The following is a 19,260-nucleotide window of genomic DNA, read 5'->3' on the forward strand; positions in this document are numbered from 1 at the left end:
ACAGATTGATCTCCAGCCCTGTCCTCATCACCACCCACACCTGTGTTAATGGAGCAATCACTGAAACGATGTTAGTGGTCCTTTTAAGGCAGGGCTGCAATGAAGTTGAAATGTGTTTTGGGGAATAAAGTTCATTGTCTCTGCAAATATTGACTTTGCAATTAATTGCTGTTACACTGATCACTCTTTATAACATTCTGGAGTATATGCAAATTGCTGTTATAAAAACTGAAGCAGTAGACTTTGTAAATATTGACATTTGAATCATTCTCAAAACTTTTGGCCATGACTGCACAATCCGCTATAATCCCGTTGGTCTCTCTTCTTTTCCAGAATTAACCTGTGCATTTCTTACCGCCCAGGTTCCCGTAACATAGAACCTGATACCCTATCTTGCCTATATTCCCCAGATGATTCAGAGAAGAATCCTGCCACCATTTTGTCTCCAAGTTGCACTGTTGTTGCGGTTACTTGGGAAATAGAAGATCTCATCAAGCAGGCACAGCAATCTGAACCAGTCCCTGACTCCTGTCTGCCACATAAGATCTATATTCCATCAACTGTTTGAGCCTGCTTTATTCAATGGATTCACTCATCCAGATTTTCCAGACACCCAGGTATCAGTTGCACCATTGCCCTTATAAACCGCAGATTCTGGTGGCCATCCATTCATAAAGATGTTAAGGATTTTGTTCCAGCCTGTACTATCTGCTCCAGAAATAAACCATCCTCCTCCAACCATTACCCATTCCCAAACGACCCTGGTCCCACATTTCCATCAATTTTGATACTGGCTTGCCCATGTTTTGACCACCATTTTCACTGATATTGACCGTTTCTCCAAAGCTTGTCATCTGATTCCACTCAGGAAACAACCCACAACTTTCTAGACTGCTCATCAAACATGTTTTTCGTCTCCACAGTATCCCACACGAAATCTTATCAGATTGAGGACCTCAATTCGTCTTTCAGATATGGAAGAACTTCTGCTCAGCACTTGGCGTGAAGGTGATGTTTACCTATGGTTTTCTCCCACAGACTAATTGTTGGATCTATTACCAAGCACTCTTGCTGTACATTAATAAGGACACAGGGAGACGGTTAAATTTTCTTATGCAATCTTCCAGTTGAACAGAGAACTCTGCCCAGAGACATCCCGTTGTCTCTGTCTCCAGACCAGTTCTAACGTGCTTCTCTGCAACTGCATATTTTATTACATTGAGGCGTAGCTTAATTACAAACATTTGCATAGAAGGAGTGGCAAACACAATACACATTCTCAAGGTACTGTCTTTGCATCTCCCAAGGTCACAGTTGTTTGTTGTCCATAAAACTAGAGTTTCTTGGGACATCTAGCCTTTGATCCACTCTCTGGCTAGGTGTCAACTCTTTCCCTCTGGTTGGCACCTGTGGTCCCCTTGTCCCCCTCTGGGGGACGGGAACTGAATCAGCAAAGTTCAGTTCCAGAGACAGCAATGTTCAGACTCTGGGTTGTATGCAAACAAACCATTCTTCCTACCAGGCTAAGTGTCACCCTGGCCATCCGTCTCCAAAGTGACAGACTCATTGCTTCAAAGATGAAAGAAATACAGATCCCACGGGCAAACAAAGGTTTATCAACCTGTATAGTCTCCTAATCTTGAATATTTATATTTGTATTTATCTAAAAACCTAACACTAATGGACAAACAGGACATATTAACCAGGAGCTGGAGTCTACCGGCAATTGCTTCACTTCCACCAATCCCTCAGACTGGAGTCAATTTCTTCCCTGGGTGGAATACGCTCATAATTCTCATGTATATGCTGCTACTGGTCTCCTTTTGAAGCATATTTGGTTATCGACCACCATTACGCTCCACTGAAGAAAGCAACATTGCCGTAACCTCAGTTCAACACACATCTGCTGCTGTCAGAACATCTGGAGAACCAACATCAATGCTCTCAACAACACTGTCGAACAAGCACCTAGCACCTAGCAGATGTTATGTGCTAGGTGGACTATTCTGTCCACTGGATTGTAAATTCCCATCAGCAGGGTTGCAGGTGGCGATACTTCATCAACTGGGAGGGCTACAGACCGGAGGACCGTTCCTGGGTCCTTGGATCCTTTATCCTTGATCCTTTGCTTATTGACAATTACCGTTCGTCGCTCCCTTCCAGTTCTTCTCGGCCGCCAGGTGGCAACCATTGAGGGTGGGTACTGTTGGGTTCCAGGCTTTCTGTAGTTTTTCTTTTTTCTCTCCCCGTTGTTTTCTTTGTTTTGGTCCTGGTCATGCCTTCACTGGTTGTCTACCAGATAGCACCATAGGCTATCTAGCTGGAGAGGTGTGCCTGTGGTTCTGCACACCTGTCGGTTATGATCTCATCATCATGTGGAGGTGAAAAGAAGCAGACTGCCAGCACTTTGATGGCTGAGTGTTTCGCTAGCATGGTACACTGAGCCCCTGGGAGCTTGCCTCTGAGTTTATTCCTCTGAGTTTTCTTTACGTAATTATCTGTTGTCCTCTGTGTTTTTCAAGTGTTTTCTATTGTGTCGTTTTTTTTGGATCCTCCCTGAGAGACTCCCGCTGTCGCTTTTGGATTAAGCCTTTCTCATGATGCCGTGGATGTTACCCACTGGTTGCCAAGTCCCACTTCCACCTCTCCTGTCGGATTTCAAGATTCTCCAGTTTTCTCCCGCTGGCAGTCGGACCGCTTCCTCCGTCATTGTCAAACCTGAACTTACCTGTCCACCCTCCACCGCAGCCTCCAGGCCACTGGACTCCGCTCGGCCCTGCCGCACTTCTGGAACCTGGATCAGACAAGTATTGTTCAACCTGGAATCTGCAGTCAAAACCCCCCAAAACCAAGATTATTTCTGCCAAAAGTAAGAACAGATTTATTCTTCTCACAATTCCCATTTCCCATTTTGCTTGAACTCACCATCTCTTCTCGCTGTTCCGTACTGAGCCGCCTTCTTCAGGAATGCCCCCCCTGGAACCAAATCACTCCATTATTTTTCTTTATTTTTAATAAATAATCTTTAACTGATTCTCTGTCTCCTGTGTTCTGCGTATGGCTAAAAACCTAAACTCAAACATGACAGTCACTTATGGAAACTTAGCTAAAGGAGCCACCTGCAACACCTATGGTGAGATTTCCATTGTTGAATCTAGAAATTAATATGAAAGTAGAAATACCTTATTTTTCTTTCAGTTCTTTCAGAAAAAGTTTCCTAGAAAGATTCTTCAACAATTGAATCACTGTGCAAAAGTTTGTGGTCTGGATTATTTCTCACCAGAGAGCCATAAACTTTGTATTAGTCAAACCCAATCTCGCCCTCTAAGATCAACTCTGAGCCCAGTCAAACCTAGCAAAATATGCTAAGAAAGAAAGAAAAAAGTTATTGCAGCAAATGTTTGATTTGTTTTTGCCCAATTACAACATAGTAGCTAATTAAACATTGCTATGTATGTAGGTGCAAATTTGATTTGGCCATAATTTTGGAAAGTTCACAATTTAATTCGTTCCACTGACTAATCACAATATTGATTATGTCTAGCTAGTATTCATCAACATCCACTACTCAGTGGCACTGTAAAATTGCTAAATTTGCTATGCAAAAACCGTTGATCGGATTTTTGCCCAACTTTGCACATACCCAGGGTTTATCAGGAATCCTAGAGTTGAATTTACTACATTTTACCATCTATTTTACAACCTCGACACTATTTTTACTACCAAAGCAAAATCGAGCCATTTTATCTGTGCTGATTTTCTTAATTTTTGGAGATCGGTTATCGACCGATATTCAGATGTGAAGTGAATCTTATCCCAATCTTTTCTCCCTCAGTAAAGGCATAAAAATCAGCCACTGTCCTCTTCTGCTCTACAGTGAGAGGGATTTGACTGATAGACTGGTCAACCAGGTAATGGCTCCATATGTACAGTTAACAATAGTCACCCCACTGTTACCAACCCAATGACTTATTTTGCTATATTTAGTGACATTTTAAAAAATGGCACTGGCTAAAATTAAAATCGTCAGATCAGACTTTTTAAAGATCAGTAATCTGCGAGAAAACTGGAATCGACCAATGTAAGATCATGGCCCATGTAAGACAAAATTCTATCCCACTTACTTGAAGATGGAACTATAATTTTATCTAGACTAAAACCTCACATATTAGAATCAGCAATCACTATTTGTAGTTCTTATCCCCTAACTCAATGATATTTGCTTTTTTAAGAAGATAAGTAAAATGCAATGACATTCAGATTTTACAAGCCGAATACAATATTGATTTGTGATTCAAGAATGCTACCTGGGATCAATTAAGGAGAAACTAAATGAGATGCAACTTTTTCAACCTCAACCATGCAGTGGTGACCCTTTCTTATATTCCAATGGAAAGCAAGAAGTCTAATTAGTAATGGTCAACAATGGTCAACTGATTTGATTGTCAAGCCTCATCTTATTTGTATTCAAGAAACTTGGCTTAAGCCCCAATTACAGAAAGGAAAGGCGAGGTGGAGGAGTGGCAACTTTTGTGGAAGATGGTATAAAGTGTTTAACAACTATTATGAATCAATAGTTGTTAAGATCTACATAGGAAATGGTCAGATTTCAGTTATTCATCTATATAATTCTGGCAAGAAGTTGACCATTCAAGATCTTAATGGAGTAAATGAACAGAATGAAGGAAGGACTGTATGGGGGGAAATCTAAATACAGATGCAAATGGATTGAGCATTGAAGAGTGCCTTGAATTAAATTAAATTGTGTTATTGATGGAAGACCTACTACATATGATTGTAATAGAAATATAGAAAGTGTTTTAGCTTTAACATTGGTATCAGATGGAATAGCTAGAATTACATCTTGGTGCTGAGTGATTCTTCAATGGGTAGTGATCATTTTCCTATCATTACGTAAGTTGGTTCTGAAGTAGTTAAAGAAGAGAAAGTACTGATTCCAAGATGGAGACTAATTGGGGCTAATTGAGAATTATTTTAATATTTTGTTAATAATCAGTGTGATAAACAAAATGAAAACTTGTTTTCTGATGTGGAGTTATGTAACTCAAAGATTGTGTCTATTATTGTAAATGCAGCTGGAACTTCCATTTCTAAAACAGGGGGAAGAGGAAATAAAAAATGTATTCCATGGCGCAATGAGCAGTGTAGTATTGCTAAGGGGAAAAAATAAAGCTTTCAAATTCATAATAGATACCATACCTTTGAGGCATTAACTCAGTATAAGAAAGCACAGGGTGTAGATAGGAAGACTATTAGAGCAGTTAAGGAGACATGTTGGAGACAGTATTGTAATTATATCGGAAGAGAAACCAAGTTATCTGAGGTATGGAGAGTTATTAAGAAAATTGTGGTGTTAAGAAGAACTTTTCTTGACCTGTTTTAGAATATAATGGGGAAATAGCTGTTAGTAATAAAGAAAAGGCAGAGTTATTAGCAGAAACTTTAATTAAAGTGCATAATTCAGAAAATGTATCTGAAGATATTAAGAGTTATGAAGAGATGATTTTGGCTAAGAATCCAGGAGTCATTGTTCAGAGAATAGTTTCAAATCAAGACCTAGATATGCCTTTTACTATGTGTGAGCTGAAAAAAAGCTATTTTTAATGCTAACCAGTCAATACCAGGAAAAGGTGGAATTTGTTATATAATGCTTAAACATTTAAATAATATATCCCTTATTGCTATTTTAAAAAAAAATTAATCTGATTTGCGAGACAGGGATTATTCTTGTGGCATGGAAAAAGTCAGCTATAATTCCTGTGTTTAAGCCAGGTAAAAATGCAACAGACACTTCAAACTATCGGCCTATAGCTCTTACATCTCATTCAGGGAAGCTAATGGAGAAAATTGTGACAGACAGATTGTCATATTTTATTGAAAGTAAAAATTGATTCTGTCCTTTTCAAAGCAGTTTTTGTAAAGGGAGACATATAATGAATACAGAACTGTGGTTTGAGTCAAAAATAAGGAAAATTATTTCCTAATAAAGAAATGATGATAGCTGTGGTCTTTGACATAAAAAAGGCAGTTGGTCCAAAAAGAAGTTGGTCATTCTTTTCTTTACAGAAAATCCTTCATTCTTTTCTTTACAGAAAAGAATGAAGGATGCCATTATGTGGAAGTTTGGGCGATTTAGAATATCAGTTGCAAAGACCCATGTTATTTGTTTTTCTGGAAGACATAAGGAAGTTAATTTAAAACTTTATAATCAGAAACTTGAACAAGTGAAAAGGTGTAATCATTGATGAAAAATTAACTTGGAATCAGCACATAGAATTAGTTCAAAATAAATGTGAAAAAGTGACTAATTTGTTGAGATGTCTTTCTGGACAGGATTTGGTGTCCTGCCCCAAGTGAAGGAGTTCAAGTATCTTGGGATCTTGTTCATGAATGAGGGAAGAAGGGAGTGGGAGATTAACAGGCGGATTGGCGCAGCATCTGCCCTGAAGTGGTCCGTTGTGGTGAAGAAAGTGAAGCTCTCGATTTACCAGTCGATCTATGTTCCCACCCTCATCTATGGTCATGAGCTTTGGGTCATGGCCGAAAGAACGAGATCTCGAATACAAGCGGCTGAAATGGATTTCCTCTGTAGGGTGGCTAACAAGTAGAAGATGGATGGATCTGGCAAATCCTGTAGATTGGATTTATTAATAAGTATATGACTTATTAGTTCAGCTACATAAGAGGAAAGGTATATTCGATTTGTCTGGATTCCTGCTCATGTATTTTTACAAGAAAATTAAGAAATAGATATAGTAGTTAAACAGTCCCTAAAATTGGATATTAACATAAGTATTCCTTTAAGAAAAAGTGAGGGGAAATATATTCTTAAGGTTTAGCAGAAACAATGGGTTAAACATGATACTGGTAGACATATAAAATTCAAAAGACTGTGGGAATTAATAGTTGTATGAATGGAAAGCGGAAAGAAGAGGCAGCTATATCTCGATTTATAATTGGTCATATTGGAAATCATAGTTCTCTTTTTAGAATAGGAAAACATAAAACTGGGATTTGTAATTATTGTAATCAGATAGAAATAGTGGAACATGTCTTGTTAGAATCTAAGTATTCAGAGAAATGTCAGCATAAAAAGTCATTACTGAATAGAGAAGAAAAAGGATTTTCTATTATCAATGTTTTAAATTCTGTTAGAAATCAATTAATTAGATTAAAAAAACACTAGGTTATTGAATTGTATTTGAAAGTATATATGTATGCGTGTGCTTGTAGGTGTGTATGTGTATACATGTGAATTTTCATACCATTAAGGTGTGTATTATTAAATTCCCTCAGAATATCATTGATGACCACACTCCAGTCAAGTAGGTGCGGTAAATGCACCTTAAGTTGGTTGCCATCTGCCAATAAAAAAACAAAAGAAAAAGAAGGCCTCAAAAATCGGGGACTTTCCAGAGCAGCGAGATAGCACAGAAATTGAGTTCATGAGGACTCAAGGAAGTTAAACAGACTTTTTAGCAGTTTCAGGTGGTTTAAAGCTGCTCAAGATAGCTTTGTGTGTGTGCAGCAACCCATAATTAAACAATATTAAAGTGTTTTTATGTGTAGTTTAAAATGACTAATGATCAAGTTCTATTGTATTTAGCTAATTCTATTCCAGATACTGAATGTTTACATAATAGATGTGAGGAGAACTTAATGGTAGATTTATGGAGATATTGTTTAAGGGTTAGGGTTAATTGTCTACTTTATCGAAGCTACTAAGTTGTCTAATTTAGTTTGCTCATTATTGGGCTGATCTGTTTCAAAGTTGATGGAAGAAGATTGAGTATATAGTACAGATTTTGTTAATGATTATAAGTTTATTTGTGTACCTGACAGAAACCATGTACAAACAAATTGGAAATTGAGCAAAACTTATTGAACAAGCTGGATGCCTGCAAATTTTCATTCAGAATAACAACATTTCAGAAAAAAAAGCCTGTATTAACTCAAAATATGATTATGATAAGTGTAACTAATAATGGTAGCTTGGCTCACCCTCTCAGAAGGAGAAATAGAGAGAATAAAAGGTGAAGGGGGTGTGCTACTACAACACCTCCTCTTCAGTTTTAATAAAAGATTTTTCACAAAAGGTCACACTCCTCCTCTCTGGTAAGTTTGATGCTCATAGTTTTTGCCTGCATTTCGATTCTCCAAAGTGTCCATGTGAAGGGATGATGCTGTTATCAGCCTTAGTTGCTGAATACATTTTGTGCCCCAAAGGTTTCTGACCTTTGACCTGTGCATCTCCAGCATACAGAAAGATGGATGACTGTGATAGAGGTTAAGGCTTCAGGTAAAAAGTGAAGATGAAATTAGAGTTCGAGACAAGCTTGCAGCCTGGAGGGACTTGATTAGAAATACAGATGAGGAAGACTTTTGGCTAAATATAATGGAGCACGCTGACCTGTGTTTTCTGTAGTCATTCAGCTTCTTGTTGATTAGAACTTGTCCAATCTCCTAGAAAAGAAGGACAACCTAAATGTTTTCAGGATATGTTTGTGAAACCTGTAGTGCACCAACTAGATTTCCTTCTAACCTCATTATCTGATTTGCTGTTGTCTTTGATGACCCTGATCCACGCCAGCATGTCATCCCGGTCTTCAGCCTGCAGCAGGTACTCACAGAAGTCCTGCGTGGTTAGCCTCAGGGTATGCTTTCGTTTGGTTTCACTGTAGGCAATGTCAATCAGGCAGCCGCGAATACTCAGTAGTGGATGTTCATCCTGGCTGCTGCCTGTCCTGGCGCCATGCAGCAAGGCTTCACGCTTGTCTTTGTAAAGGAAAAGGGAGTGATGGCGAAGCACACTGAAGACACGTTTCCAAGGCCGCATGCTGCCTCCTGGCTTCTACAGTAAAAACAACAGAGAAATGGTCAAAGTAGGTGTTGTTTATTCTATGTTGCATGATTTTGTCTTTTTGTGTTTGTTATGATGTAAAGCACTTTGAAATACCTTGTTGCTGAAATGTGCTAGACAAATAAAATTTGATTGATTGATAGACTGATTGTACGACATGGGCTGAACTGAGTTAAACTACATCCATCCATTTTCTAACACGCTTTTCCCTGCTGGGATTGCAAGGGGTCCAGGTGACCATCTCCAGCAGTCTCAACAGGCGAGAGGTGGGGTCACCCTAGACAGGTCACCAGTTTACCATAGAGCTGAGTCAGTATTAAGTACAACAATCCATCCTTTTTTCTTTTTTTGTGTAATTTGAATAAATTTGTCAGAGCGACCAGCAATCATCTGAAGTACAAATAGAACTTCAGATGAAGTTCTATTTCATCTGAAGTTGATAAAATAGACTTCATCAATTTCAGATGAAGTTGATGAAGTCTATCAACTTCATCAAGTAAAGTAATGTTACTTGACAAAGTAACATTACTTTGTGTGTGCAAAAGGACAAAACTTGAATTAAAAGTTTGAATATGGCGATAGGTTTTCATCAGAAAATATATTACATATGTCATTCTGCAGGCATTAAGACTTGCCAAACGTACATAAAGCCACATATACATTAGGTTCTACAAGAGCACATAAGACTAAGATACGAAACGTAAGCAGGTAGCTTACCTGTCCATATATTTTCAGGCACTTTGTTTTTACAAGGGAAATGAAAAAACACAAATAGACTTTTTTTGTTTTGTTCATTAAACCAAAATGAGAAATCGGATGATGACCTCTGTGTACTTTTTGTCTGTGTTCATTTTGTAAAATTTGAGTTTACAATCTGATAAGATTAAATATGGCTGGTATATTGTAAGTATTAAAAATAAAGCATCCAGTTAAAGCTTTATATAATATAATTCTTTATTTTTTTTTTCAAAGTCCAAATTCTGAGATTGAAGTTTTAATGATGACGTTTTTTCTTTTCCAAATCCTCTTCTGTAGGCAAACATCTATTTAATCAAGCTTTTAATAATCTAATGGGCACAATATTTCAAACATTTCCTACCTGGTGGAAATAGCTAAATTTTTGTTGAATATTTTGGATAATCAGTCCTTTCTTCATGCTTGTTCATGACATAACGGAGTATAATTAGTATGCTGACGCTATTCAGAAAAGAAACACTTACACTATAGGGTTTGAATGACTGGCAGAATGTTTTGGTCGCAGTTTCAGCATAATTTTAAACCAGAACAGAATAAAGACCCTATGTAGAGAACCTGGAAGTTCTCACTGATCCAGAGAGAACTACCAGGTCAGACCACTTGTCAAAAAATTCAATCATGACAATGGAAAATCAGCACTCGTTATCTGTTTTGTCCATTTTTGTTTTGTGCACTAAATGGGAAATTGGATAACGAGCCGAGCTGAGACGTTATCCGATTTTGGTTTAATAAACAAAAAACAAAATAAGTCTATTTTTGTTTTTTAATTTCAAACGAAAAAACAAACTGCCTGAAAATAGATGGACCGCTTACCTTCCCCTTCTCTGTGAGGATTTGTTTGTAGTGTAGCCAGCCCTCCTTGCGGACGTCACTAAAGGTGATGACACCCAGCTCTGATGTGGAGTGGCGCTTCAAGCAGTGGTCCTTCTGGGCTTGTAAACTGTCCAAAGACTTGACATTACAGGTTAAGAGTTTTAATGTTGTCATCCATCCTAGTTACTACAGGTGGTTACAATAACTCACCCCATCAGTGAAAAAGCTCTTGACCCTCTTTGGTAATTTACTGTTCAACAGATAAAAGACAAAAACACTTTGAATTAAACATAAATCAGTAAAAAATCTAATAAAATTTACCTAAACTATTTATCTTTAAGTGTCACGGAGAATTTAAGAACTTAACTCGTACCACAGAGATCAGTCATGGTGGAAAAGGAAGGGGGTAGTTCCAAATTGTTTCCACAAAGTTGGGAGCATGGAAATGTCCAAAATGTCTTGGTATACTGAAGCATTCAGAGTTCCTTTCGTTGGAACAAAGGGAAAAGCCCAGCTCCTGAAGAACGCTACAGCATAATACTCCCTCCACCAAACTTTTCACTTAGCAAAATTCAGTCAGAGAAGTACCATTCTCCTGGCAACCACCAAACCCAGACTCGTCCATCAGATTGCCAGATTTGTCACCCACGAAATGCACCTCCAGTGCTCTATAGTCCAGTGGTGGCGTGCTTTACACCACTGTATCCGAATCTTTACATTGCATTTGGTGATGTATGGCTTGGATGCAGTTGCTCCAACATGGAAACCCATTCCATGAAGCTCTGCACACTGTTCTTGAGCTAATCTCAAGGCCACATGAAGTTTGGGGGTCTGTAGAGATTGACTGCAGACAGTTGGTGACCTCTTTACGCTATGTGCATCGTCCCCGGTCTATCAGTTTACGTGGCCTACCACTTTCTGACTGAGTTGCTGTTGTTCCCAAACACCTTTCATTTGTGGAAAATTAAGGAGCGAGAAAATTTCACCACTGGATTTTGATGCACATCCTGCCACAGTTCCACACTCGAATTCACTGAGCTCCTGAGAGCGACCCATTCTAAAACAGTCTGCATGTCTAGGTGCTTAATTTTATACACCTGAGGCCATGGAAGTGATTGGAACACGTGTTTCTGGTCATTTGGATGTGTGAGTAAATACTTTTGCCCTTATAATGTATGTTTCTTGATCAGTAGCATGTTGTAGTATACAATGCCCTTTCCTGAAGATACAAAAAATGCAGGTAGGGGTTACCAGTCTTAGTTGCAGGAAGATGGACTTTCTATTCTTAGTGTCTCAGTTTTTAAGCTTGTAACTCACGAGAAGACTCGGCTCTCATCTCTGTAAGTGTTGAGTCCTTCATCGCAGGACTTGGATCGCTCAGTGGTGATGGCCAGCAGGTAAGAGGAGCGGCGACTTTTAAAGCTTCCTACAGAGACAAAAAGTACAATTCAGTTTATTTATACAACACCAGTTACAAAGACAAGTACTATAGCACCTGTTTACATCAACCGTGATCTCTGAATGTTTTCCAAGAAAAAAAAAATATCCATCCATCCATCCATTTTCTGAGCACCCTTCTCCCTAACGGTGTTGCTGCCTATCTCCAGCTACGTTCCGGGCGAGAGGCAGGGTACACCCTGGACAGGTCGCCAGTCTGTCGCAGGGCAACACAGAGACAAACAGGACAAACAACCATGCACACACACTCACACCTAGGGAGAATTTGGGAAGGCCAATTAACCTGACGGTCATGTTTTTGGACTGTGGGAGGAAGCCGGAGAACCCGGAGAGAACCCACCATGCACAGGGAGAACATGCAAACTCCATGCAGAAAGACCCCGGGAATCGAACCCAGGACCTTCTTGCTGCAAGGCAACAGCGCTACCCACTGCGCCACTGTGCAGCCCAAAATTATTTCAGTTAAATTTATTTCAATTAAAATTTTCATTGAATTTGTGGTAGATTACTTTAGCAATAAAATGTTCACTTCAGTTCAGTTTCATTTTTCCAAACAGCTTTGTTCAGCAGATAATTATTATAGCATAAAGAAACTGACCATGAATATTATTATTCATACACAAACATTTCACTATTCTGACCACTCTGCTGAAAAAGCCTCCGAGTGACATTGGATAAGACACCTATTGTTCTATTTCAAGGACTCCTGTGATTATCAATGCTTATAACGATGACGTTGTTGTGATAAATTTACTTAGGTCAGTTAAAACTCGGAATTTGTGGAAGATTAAGGAGCGAGGAATCTTGAGTTTTCCCCTGCCAAGAATATTTAAGTAAACTTCTGAACCTAGGCATCTGACTACAGGGCTTACAAAGGGTTTGAAAAGTTGAATGTTTTGCTCCTTTCTGGTTTCAAAATAGATATGGAAAAACATTCATATTACTTCTGCATGCGCTTAGTGCTTAATCAGTCTAGAGTTGATAAAGGAGAGAACAGGAGGGAAACAATGACAGACACCTTATTTATCCCTTTAGCATTTTCCCTCAGGGAAATTGCAGTTCCTGTCTCCCACACAGCACCCATTCATCAAATAAATCTTTTTTGTTTGTTTTTGAATACATTAATAGACCAATACTATAGATCCTCTGTTTCTGTTACACTCCTGTTAGCACTCCGTCCAAGGAGTGAAAAGTTTCGTTGCACGAGAGACAAAGGAGTTCCTCAGTTTGTTGGCCCTGTATTTTGGAAGAAGCAGTCCCCTACTGAACCTTATTTCTTGGTTGCTGATAACAGTATGCAGAGGGTGGCTGGTATTGACCATAATAGCCTCGAGTTTCTGCAATGTTCTACTCTCTGCCACTGTTGCCAGAGGCAGAATGGCAGCCAGCTTCTGACTGAACTCAGAGGTTGGCTCAGTGGGTGTGCCAACCTCTGCTTGGAGTGGTTGTAGAGGAATGTAATTATATTAATTGTTAAAAATTATATTGATTGGTTGATTCGCACTAAGGTATGTTTTAACCTCAAAGAAATGTACTGTGTCAAATGGACTGGGTCAATCTGACCTAGAAGTCAGGAAGGAATTCAAAATTGGAGAGATGTGGAATAACAACCAAAGATGTTCATTTTAAGCTGTTGTACAAGAAACAATTTGACTAATAGTTCTTCTGATGGAGGAGATTTAATTCCAGAAATTAAATTTTCTCGGAATTTCCAAATACACATCCAGTGTAAAACGGAGCCAGAATTGCTACGCAAATGAAGGGGAGGAACAAAGCTTCCCAATACACACCAGTAGAGCTGGGAAACTGATGTCAGAAGCAGAAGTCAAGGGATTTTGGATTTCTGTAACAATGTAAATGGGATGTTTTGGTTCTGCAGATGTGCATTAAATCTCTTTCCGTTTTTGGCTATGAGCAGAAAGAATTTGAGTCCCGTGTATTTCTTTATTGATATATTCCGTGAATTTAGCACCTTTAAATTCCTTCATATAGTCTGCCTTAGAGATCCTACCACACCAGCACATCACAGTGTATAACAAAATGCTGGCGACAACAGACTGGTAAAACAACCCCAGCAGCTTTCCACAGATGTTAAAGGATCTCAGGCTCCCCGTCTTATAGAGCTGCTTTGTGTTGCTTGTCCTGTCTAGCTTCTTGTCCAGCCACAGACCAAGATATTTATAGGTCTGCACTACCTCCACCTCCTGCCCTTCTAGCCAAACTGGTCGTGGACCAGCTGATCCTGAAGTCAATAACCACTTCCTTCATCTTGGATATGTTTAGCTGCAGGCTGTTTCTATGGCAATAGACAACAAAGTTTGTCACTTTGTCTTTGATGCACCCCATGATGTGAGTGTCATTGCCGTACATCTGGACATGATTCAGCGTTGTAACACAAGTGTAAAATGTACAGGTTGAAGAGGATTGGTGACAGCACCTCCCCCTGTGGGGTCCCAGTGTTGCAGACCCTGGGACAATTTCAGATATGATGTTATTCATCTTGACTACTGTGGTCTGTGATCTTGACTACTGTGGTCTGTCTGTAGCTGGAAATCCAGGCAGGAGTCCACTCTCATTCTGGTAAGTTTTTTCAGAAGTGGAGAGGGCTGGATTGTAATAAGGGCACTCGAAAAATCCAGGCATAGAATTGTGACGGTGCCACTTTTCTTGTCCAGATGCGAGTGGGCTCGATGTAGGAGGTAGGTAATGGCATCTTCCACTCCAGCCTCTCCCCGGTAGCCAAAGTGCTAGGGATCTTCAGCATTCTTTATGTGCATTCTGAGATGGTTGAGGAAGAGCAACTCCAGAGTCTTCAGATGTGACGTATGCCACCAGTCTGATGTGGCATACGTTCTTTTTAGGTCCTTTTGTGGAAGAAATCATGCAACATTCCTGTCCCTGAGTGTGGACGTGCTTCCAAGTTGCAGGCTCAAGTTGAAGACTTGTAATGGTGACCCAAGCTCAACAGCACAGATCTTGAGAATCTGAGGGGATACTCTATCCTGCAGCTTTTCGGGGTCGAAGCTTCCTCAATTCTGCCCGCATCTGATCAGCCGTAAGGCATGAAAGAGGCTGTGTGGAGAAAGAGAGAAAGCCATGATGGTGGAATGACTGCATCTGCTGGCAAGGAGGAAAATGCACTGGAGCACTGGGGTAGAGAAAATGTAGTGATGGTGGTGGGTGTAGCATAATAGCTAAACCTATTGAAAAAGTTATTCAAATTCAAATCCAAATTCAAAAATACTTTATTAAATCAATAATTTAAGGGAAATTAAATGTTGTAACTCAATTTAGATTCTTCAAAGAGTTATTGAAGATGGTGATGGCTGTTGGCAGGAAAGATCTTCTGCACCAGTCTGTTCTGACTGAATCAGTCACTACCTTCCCAAGACAGTCTCGTGAAGAGGATTGTCAGAATTGTCTATAATTTTATTGATCTATGAAGAATCTTTCATTGCATGATCATCTCCAGAGGTTTTACAGTCATCCCCAGAAAAGAATCAGCCTTCTTTATCAAGCTATTGAGCCTTTTTAGTTCTTGGCTATGATGCTGCAGCCCCAGAAGATCATGGCAGAAGAGATGATGCTCTAAACAACAGTACATAGGAGTCCATCTTCTGATGGAGCGATTGGAGACACCCTGCCTTTGGACGTGTACTGGGGCTGTCTGTACACAAGGTTGTGGTCTGACTTGCCCAGTGGTGGAAGAGCAACAGCCTTTTATGATAGTGTACAATAAGTCAATTAACCTGTTTTTTGTAGTGGGACAGCTGGCAATCTAGTGAAAAGCATCCAGAATGGAATTCAGGGTGACATGATTGAAATCTCCAGATAAGGGCTTCAGGATGTTGCAACCAAAGTTGCACAGTGACACAATGTAACCTTTCACAGACAGCAGCTGGCTATGTCAGAGACAACTACCAACAAATTTAACATTTGTAGGTCGTGTTGTAGTACACGAGACCAGACTTGGTCTAGAGTACTACAACATTAACCAGCATAGCAATTCCCACCATATTGTCCAGTTTATTTCTCAACATCTTTGTTTTCACTGGATGCAAAACATACCAATTCAAATCTAAGCAATAACGTGACTTACTAATTATGTTTTTTATTTACAAGTATCAAACTCTCCACCCATCACCTCCCCCTTTATCTGGCTCGCAGTACTCCAAGACATTCAGGACTGGAGCCTCAGTGAGAGCCGTTCTTTGTTCTTGTAATGCTCTGCTTACACAGTAGCTATCATTATTATTCTATTTATTTATATACATTGATATTTATTTAATTAGCAAATATAATAAAACACAAGAATGGAAGAGCACGCACAACATGCTCATTGCTCTTTAGATTGTTTTTGTCACCTGTCATGGTGGTAGACATTACAGCACTGTGTGCTGCCTGGTTCATGCAGTGGGACAAAGATCACAGTGCGTGCCTTGTGCTTGGTTATTTCTTGCTTGACACTCTTTGGTCAGTGTTCATAGCTGAGCGTTGTTTACCATTAGCATTGCCTTAATTGCTATGTTTAATGGTGCAGACAGCTGTGGTTTCAGACATGAGCGACATGGGCAAACGCCCAGGGCATTATCATTTTTAGGGATGTGGCATGAGGCCTTCTCGGACTGTAGGACAGAGATGGAAGCAAAGCAGAACAAAGAGTTTGAATTGATAATATTGGTTAAATTTATTTCAGTTCTAAATATTTAATATCTAGGTGTTTTAATGGGACTTTGGATTTTTCAGATCAATTTGAGAACCAAGTTTGATCATGTTTCACATCTTATTGTGTCATGTCGCGCAGGGCGGTTGTCTTGGTCTTGACTCGGTCTCAGCTTCCATCGGTCTTAGTCTCAGACCCTAAAAGTCTTGGTCTTGACTTGATCTCGGGTTAAGTGGTCTTTATTACACTATTTGTAGGCATAGGAGAAGGAGGAATTTGTAATTATCAGATTTGTGAGGTTGAAGTAATATTTGAGGTTGTGTGTAGAAATTTAATGCTTAATTGTAATTGTGTGTACTTTCATTTTGCATTCGTAATTTTTTTATATTTGTGTACGCATATGACCACATATCTACAAGTATCCTGAGTTACGCACAATTTTTATTTTACAGTTTACAAATGATGTTTCACTGATACAACTACCAAAAGTTACACACAAAGATGCTTACATAGATTACAAATCCAGTATCACACACGCACAGATATTTTGAGACTATTTTCTCGCCAGTGTACTTTGAGTAGTAACTACCTAGTAGCCTGCGCAGCATCAATTTCTGATTTGAAGGGTACTAAAATGTACTAAAATAGAAATTTTGTAAACAGATATATGTGTAGAATGTAAAATACAAGCTGTTTTGACTGAAGAGATCAAAATGAGCAACAGCAACATCACCATTATTTAAACAGGCAACACCTACTTAATAATATTCATTTTGAAGTATCTCATGTTCAGCAGCCAAAGGACTCCTAATTTTGGCCACCTTTACAATTTGTCATCTGGTGTATATTTAGTCCTTCTATTACTTTTAAAGTTTTATTGGAAAACTAATTAAGTTTCCTTTAGTGACTGTCTTTAAATATAGCATTTTTCTGTATGTGTGCTTATTAATTGTTTTCCAAAATAGTCATTGGGGACATTTTCTGGAACTTTACACTATACCTGTGTTATAATATCCTCTTGTGTTTTTCTATATGGTGATATCGATGAAATATTAAGAGTTAAGGGTTTTAATCTAAATGGTCTTTGCTCTGTAACATTTATTTTTTAAACCAGTCAAGAATGTTTACTAAGATATTAATTTATTATTTTTTATGAGCAATAAAGGCCTATGCCAAAAACACTATGCATATTGCACATTAATATGCTATTCTAAAAATAGGGTGGAGTTTACATGTTCCTCTCACTGCTTTTGTAGAAGAGGATTTCACCCTTCAGATTCTTTTTGATGGATTTGAGATTGAACAAGAAAGGTTTAATTAATGAACCTGATTCATTTTCTTGCATAACCATTAATAAGTAGTTAATAAGTCAAGAGCAAATTATCCACCTTTTAAAAGAGCAGAGAAGTATTTATCCGCTTTCTGATACTAGCCATGCACGAAACACATTATCCATATTCATTCTCTGGATTACTATCAGATGTATATTGTCACATTTTGAAAGAACAATTAAAACACAAATTTATATAAGTGTATTAATATTGTTATCAGAAGTCTGATCAGTGAGGTGTTTTTTGATGTGGGGATGAACTGGACCATCTGTGTTGGAAAGCTGAATGTGTTTTTATTCTGCTAACCCAAAGTAACAGGATAACATTTCTTTAGACGGTCAGTGGGACTCACTGAAGTGCTGAGAGTGAAGTCGGACGGGGGTGAGGAGAGACGGAGGACGGGGCCACAGAGCTGAACGTGACACCCGCCCCGCTGGACTCAATGGGGCCTACTGTGTCACACAGGCACACCTGTGTGACCCTAACTCTGTGTTGTATACCCATCCTTACAGGTGAACAACACAGGAGAACAATCACACACAAACACAGACTCAGAAAACACACATGTGAGTTTTGCTTAATTTCTATGAATGCAAGCTTCTATGGAAGCAGAAATCATCCCTAAAAGCTTCAGAACAAGAAGACTTTCAAACTGAATAAACAGACTTAGAAAGCAGTATTGCTTTCTAAGTCTGTGTTTGGTCATTGGGTGTGTCATTTCTGTTACTTCTGTGTTTTCTTTTTTAGTTTGCTTCAGTTCCTGATCTATTTCACAGGAACCCCATTTATTTGTGTCTCAGTACAAGCGGCCGCCTGCCACAAGCAACTGGGGTTTGAGAAGACAGAGCAGAGACATGAAAAACCACAGAGGTTGTTCGAAGCAGTTTCTTATTTGTGATAGGAGGTGCATTAACCTGCTAACATGTTAAGATCATGAACTATTTAAACAACTGTTAATAACTGAGCATGTTTTTCTTTTAATTGCCTCATGAGAGAATCAGTTGGTGGGTGGTATCATCAGCACAGAGAAAATGATGATCCTGCACACCCTGTTTGTCAAGATGGCGGCATCTTGACACCTTCCGTTGTTTAATTTTCTGGAATTCAAGAATATTATGAAATTGGTATTGCATAGGTAAAGGGGAATTGAATATCTATACAGTGCTGTGAAAAAATATTTACTCCCACACAAATTTTTGATTAGTGTTAGTTAAATCTTTCCGATAAGTAAAAAAACATTAGTATTTAACAAAATAACCTGAGTATAAATAAAATGTACAAACTGCACTATGTATTTAAAGGAAAATCTAAATATTCAAAACACCCTGGGCAGTTGGAAAAGGAAAGTGTTTTATAGT

At 38.9% G+C, this 19,260-nt stretch overlaps 1 protein-coding gene across 7 annotated transcripts in view; it reads right to left on the minus strand.

The window, feature by feature from the left end:
* Window positions 1–19,260, minus strand: part of LOC129355366 (rho GTPase-activating protein 21-like) — a 114,890-nt gene that overhangs the window by 24,633 nt on the left and 70,997 nt on the right. For all 7 annotated transcript variants that reach the window (XM_055024895.1, XM_055024894.1, XM_055024896.1 and 4 more), the window contains exons 8-13: window positions 11,768–11,876; window positions 10,661–10,700; window positions 10,451–10,588; window positions 8,564–8,872; window positions 8,432–8,484; window positions 2,926–2,976 (exon numbers count right to left, since the gene is read on the minus strand). In XM_055024895.1, the coding sequence (XP_054880870.1) occupies window positions 2,926–2,976; window positions 8,432–8,484; window positions 8,564–8,872; window positions 10,451–10,588; window positions 10,661–10,700; window positions 11,768–11,876 (700 nt within the window). The remainder of the gene's footprint in view (window positions 1–2,925; window positions 2,977–8,431; window positions 8,485–8,563; window positions 8,873–10,450; window positions 10,589–10,660; window positions 10,701–11,767; window positions 11,877–19,260) is intronic.

The sequence above is a fragment of the Poeciliopsis prolifica genome, unplaced genomic scaffold, assembly GCF_027474105.1.
Source record: "Poeciliopsis prolifica strain line A6 unplaced genomic scaffold, Auburn_PproV2 SCAFFOLD132, whole genome shotgun sequence".
NCBI classification, from domain to species: domain Eukaryota; kingdom Metazoa; phylum Chordata; class Actinopteri; order Cyprinodontiformes; family Poeciliidae; genus Poeciliopsis; species Poeciliopsis prolifica.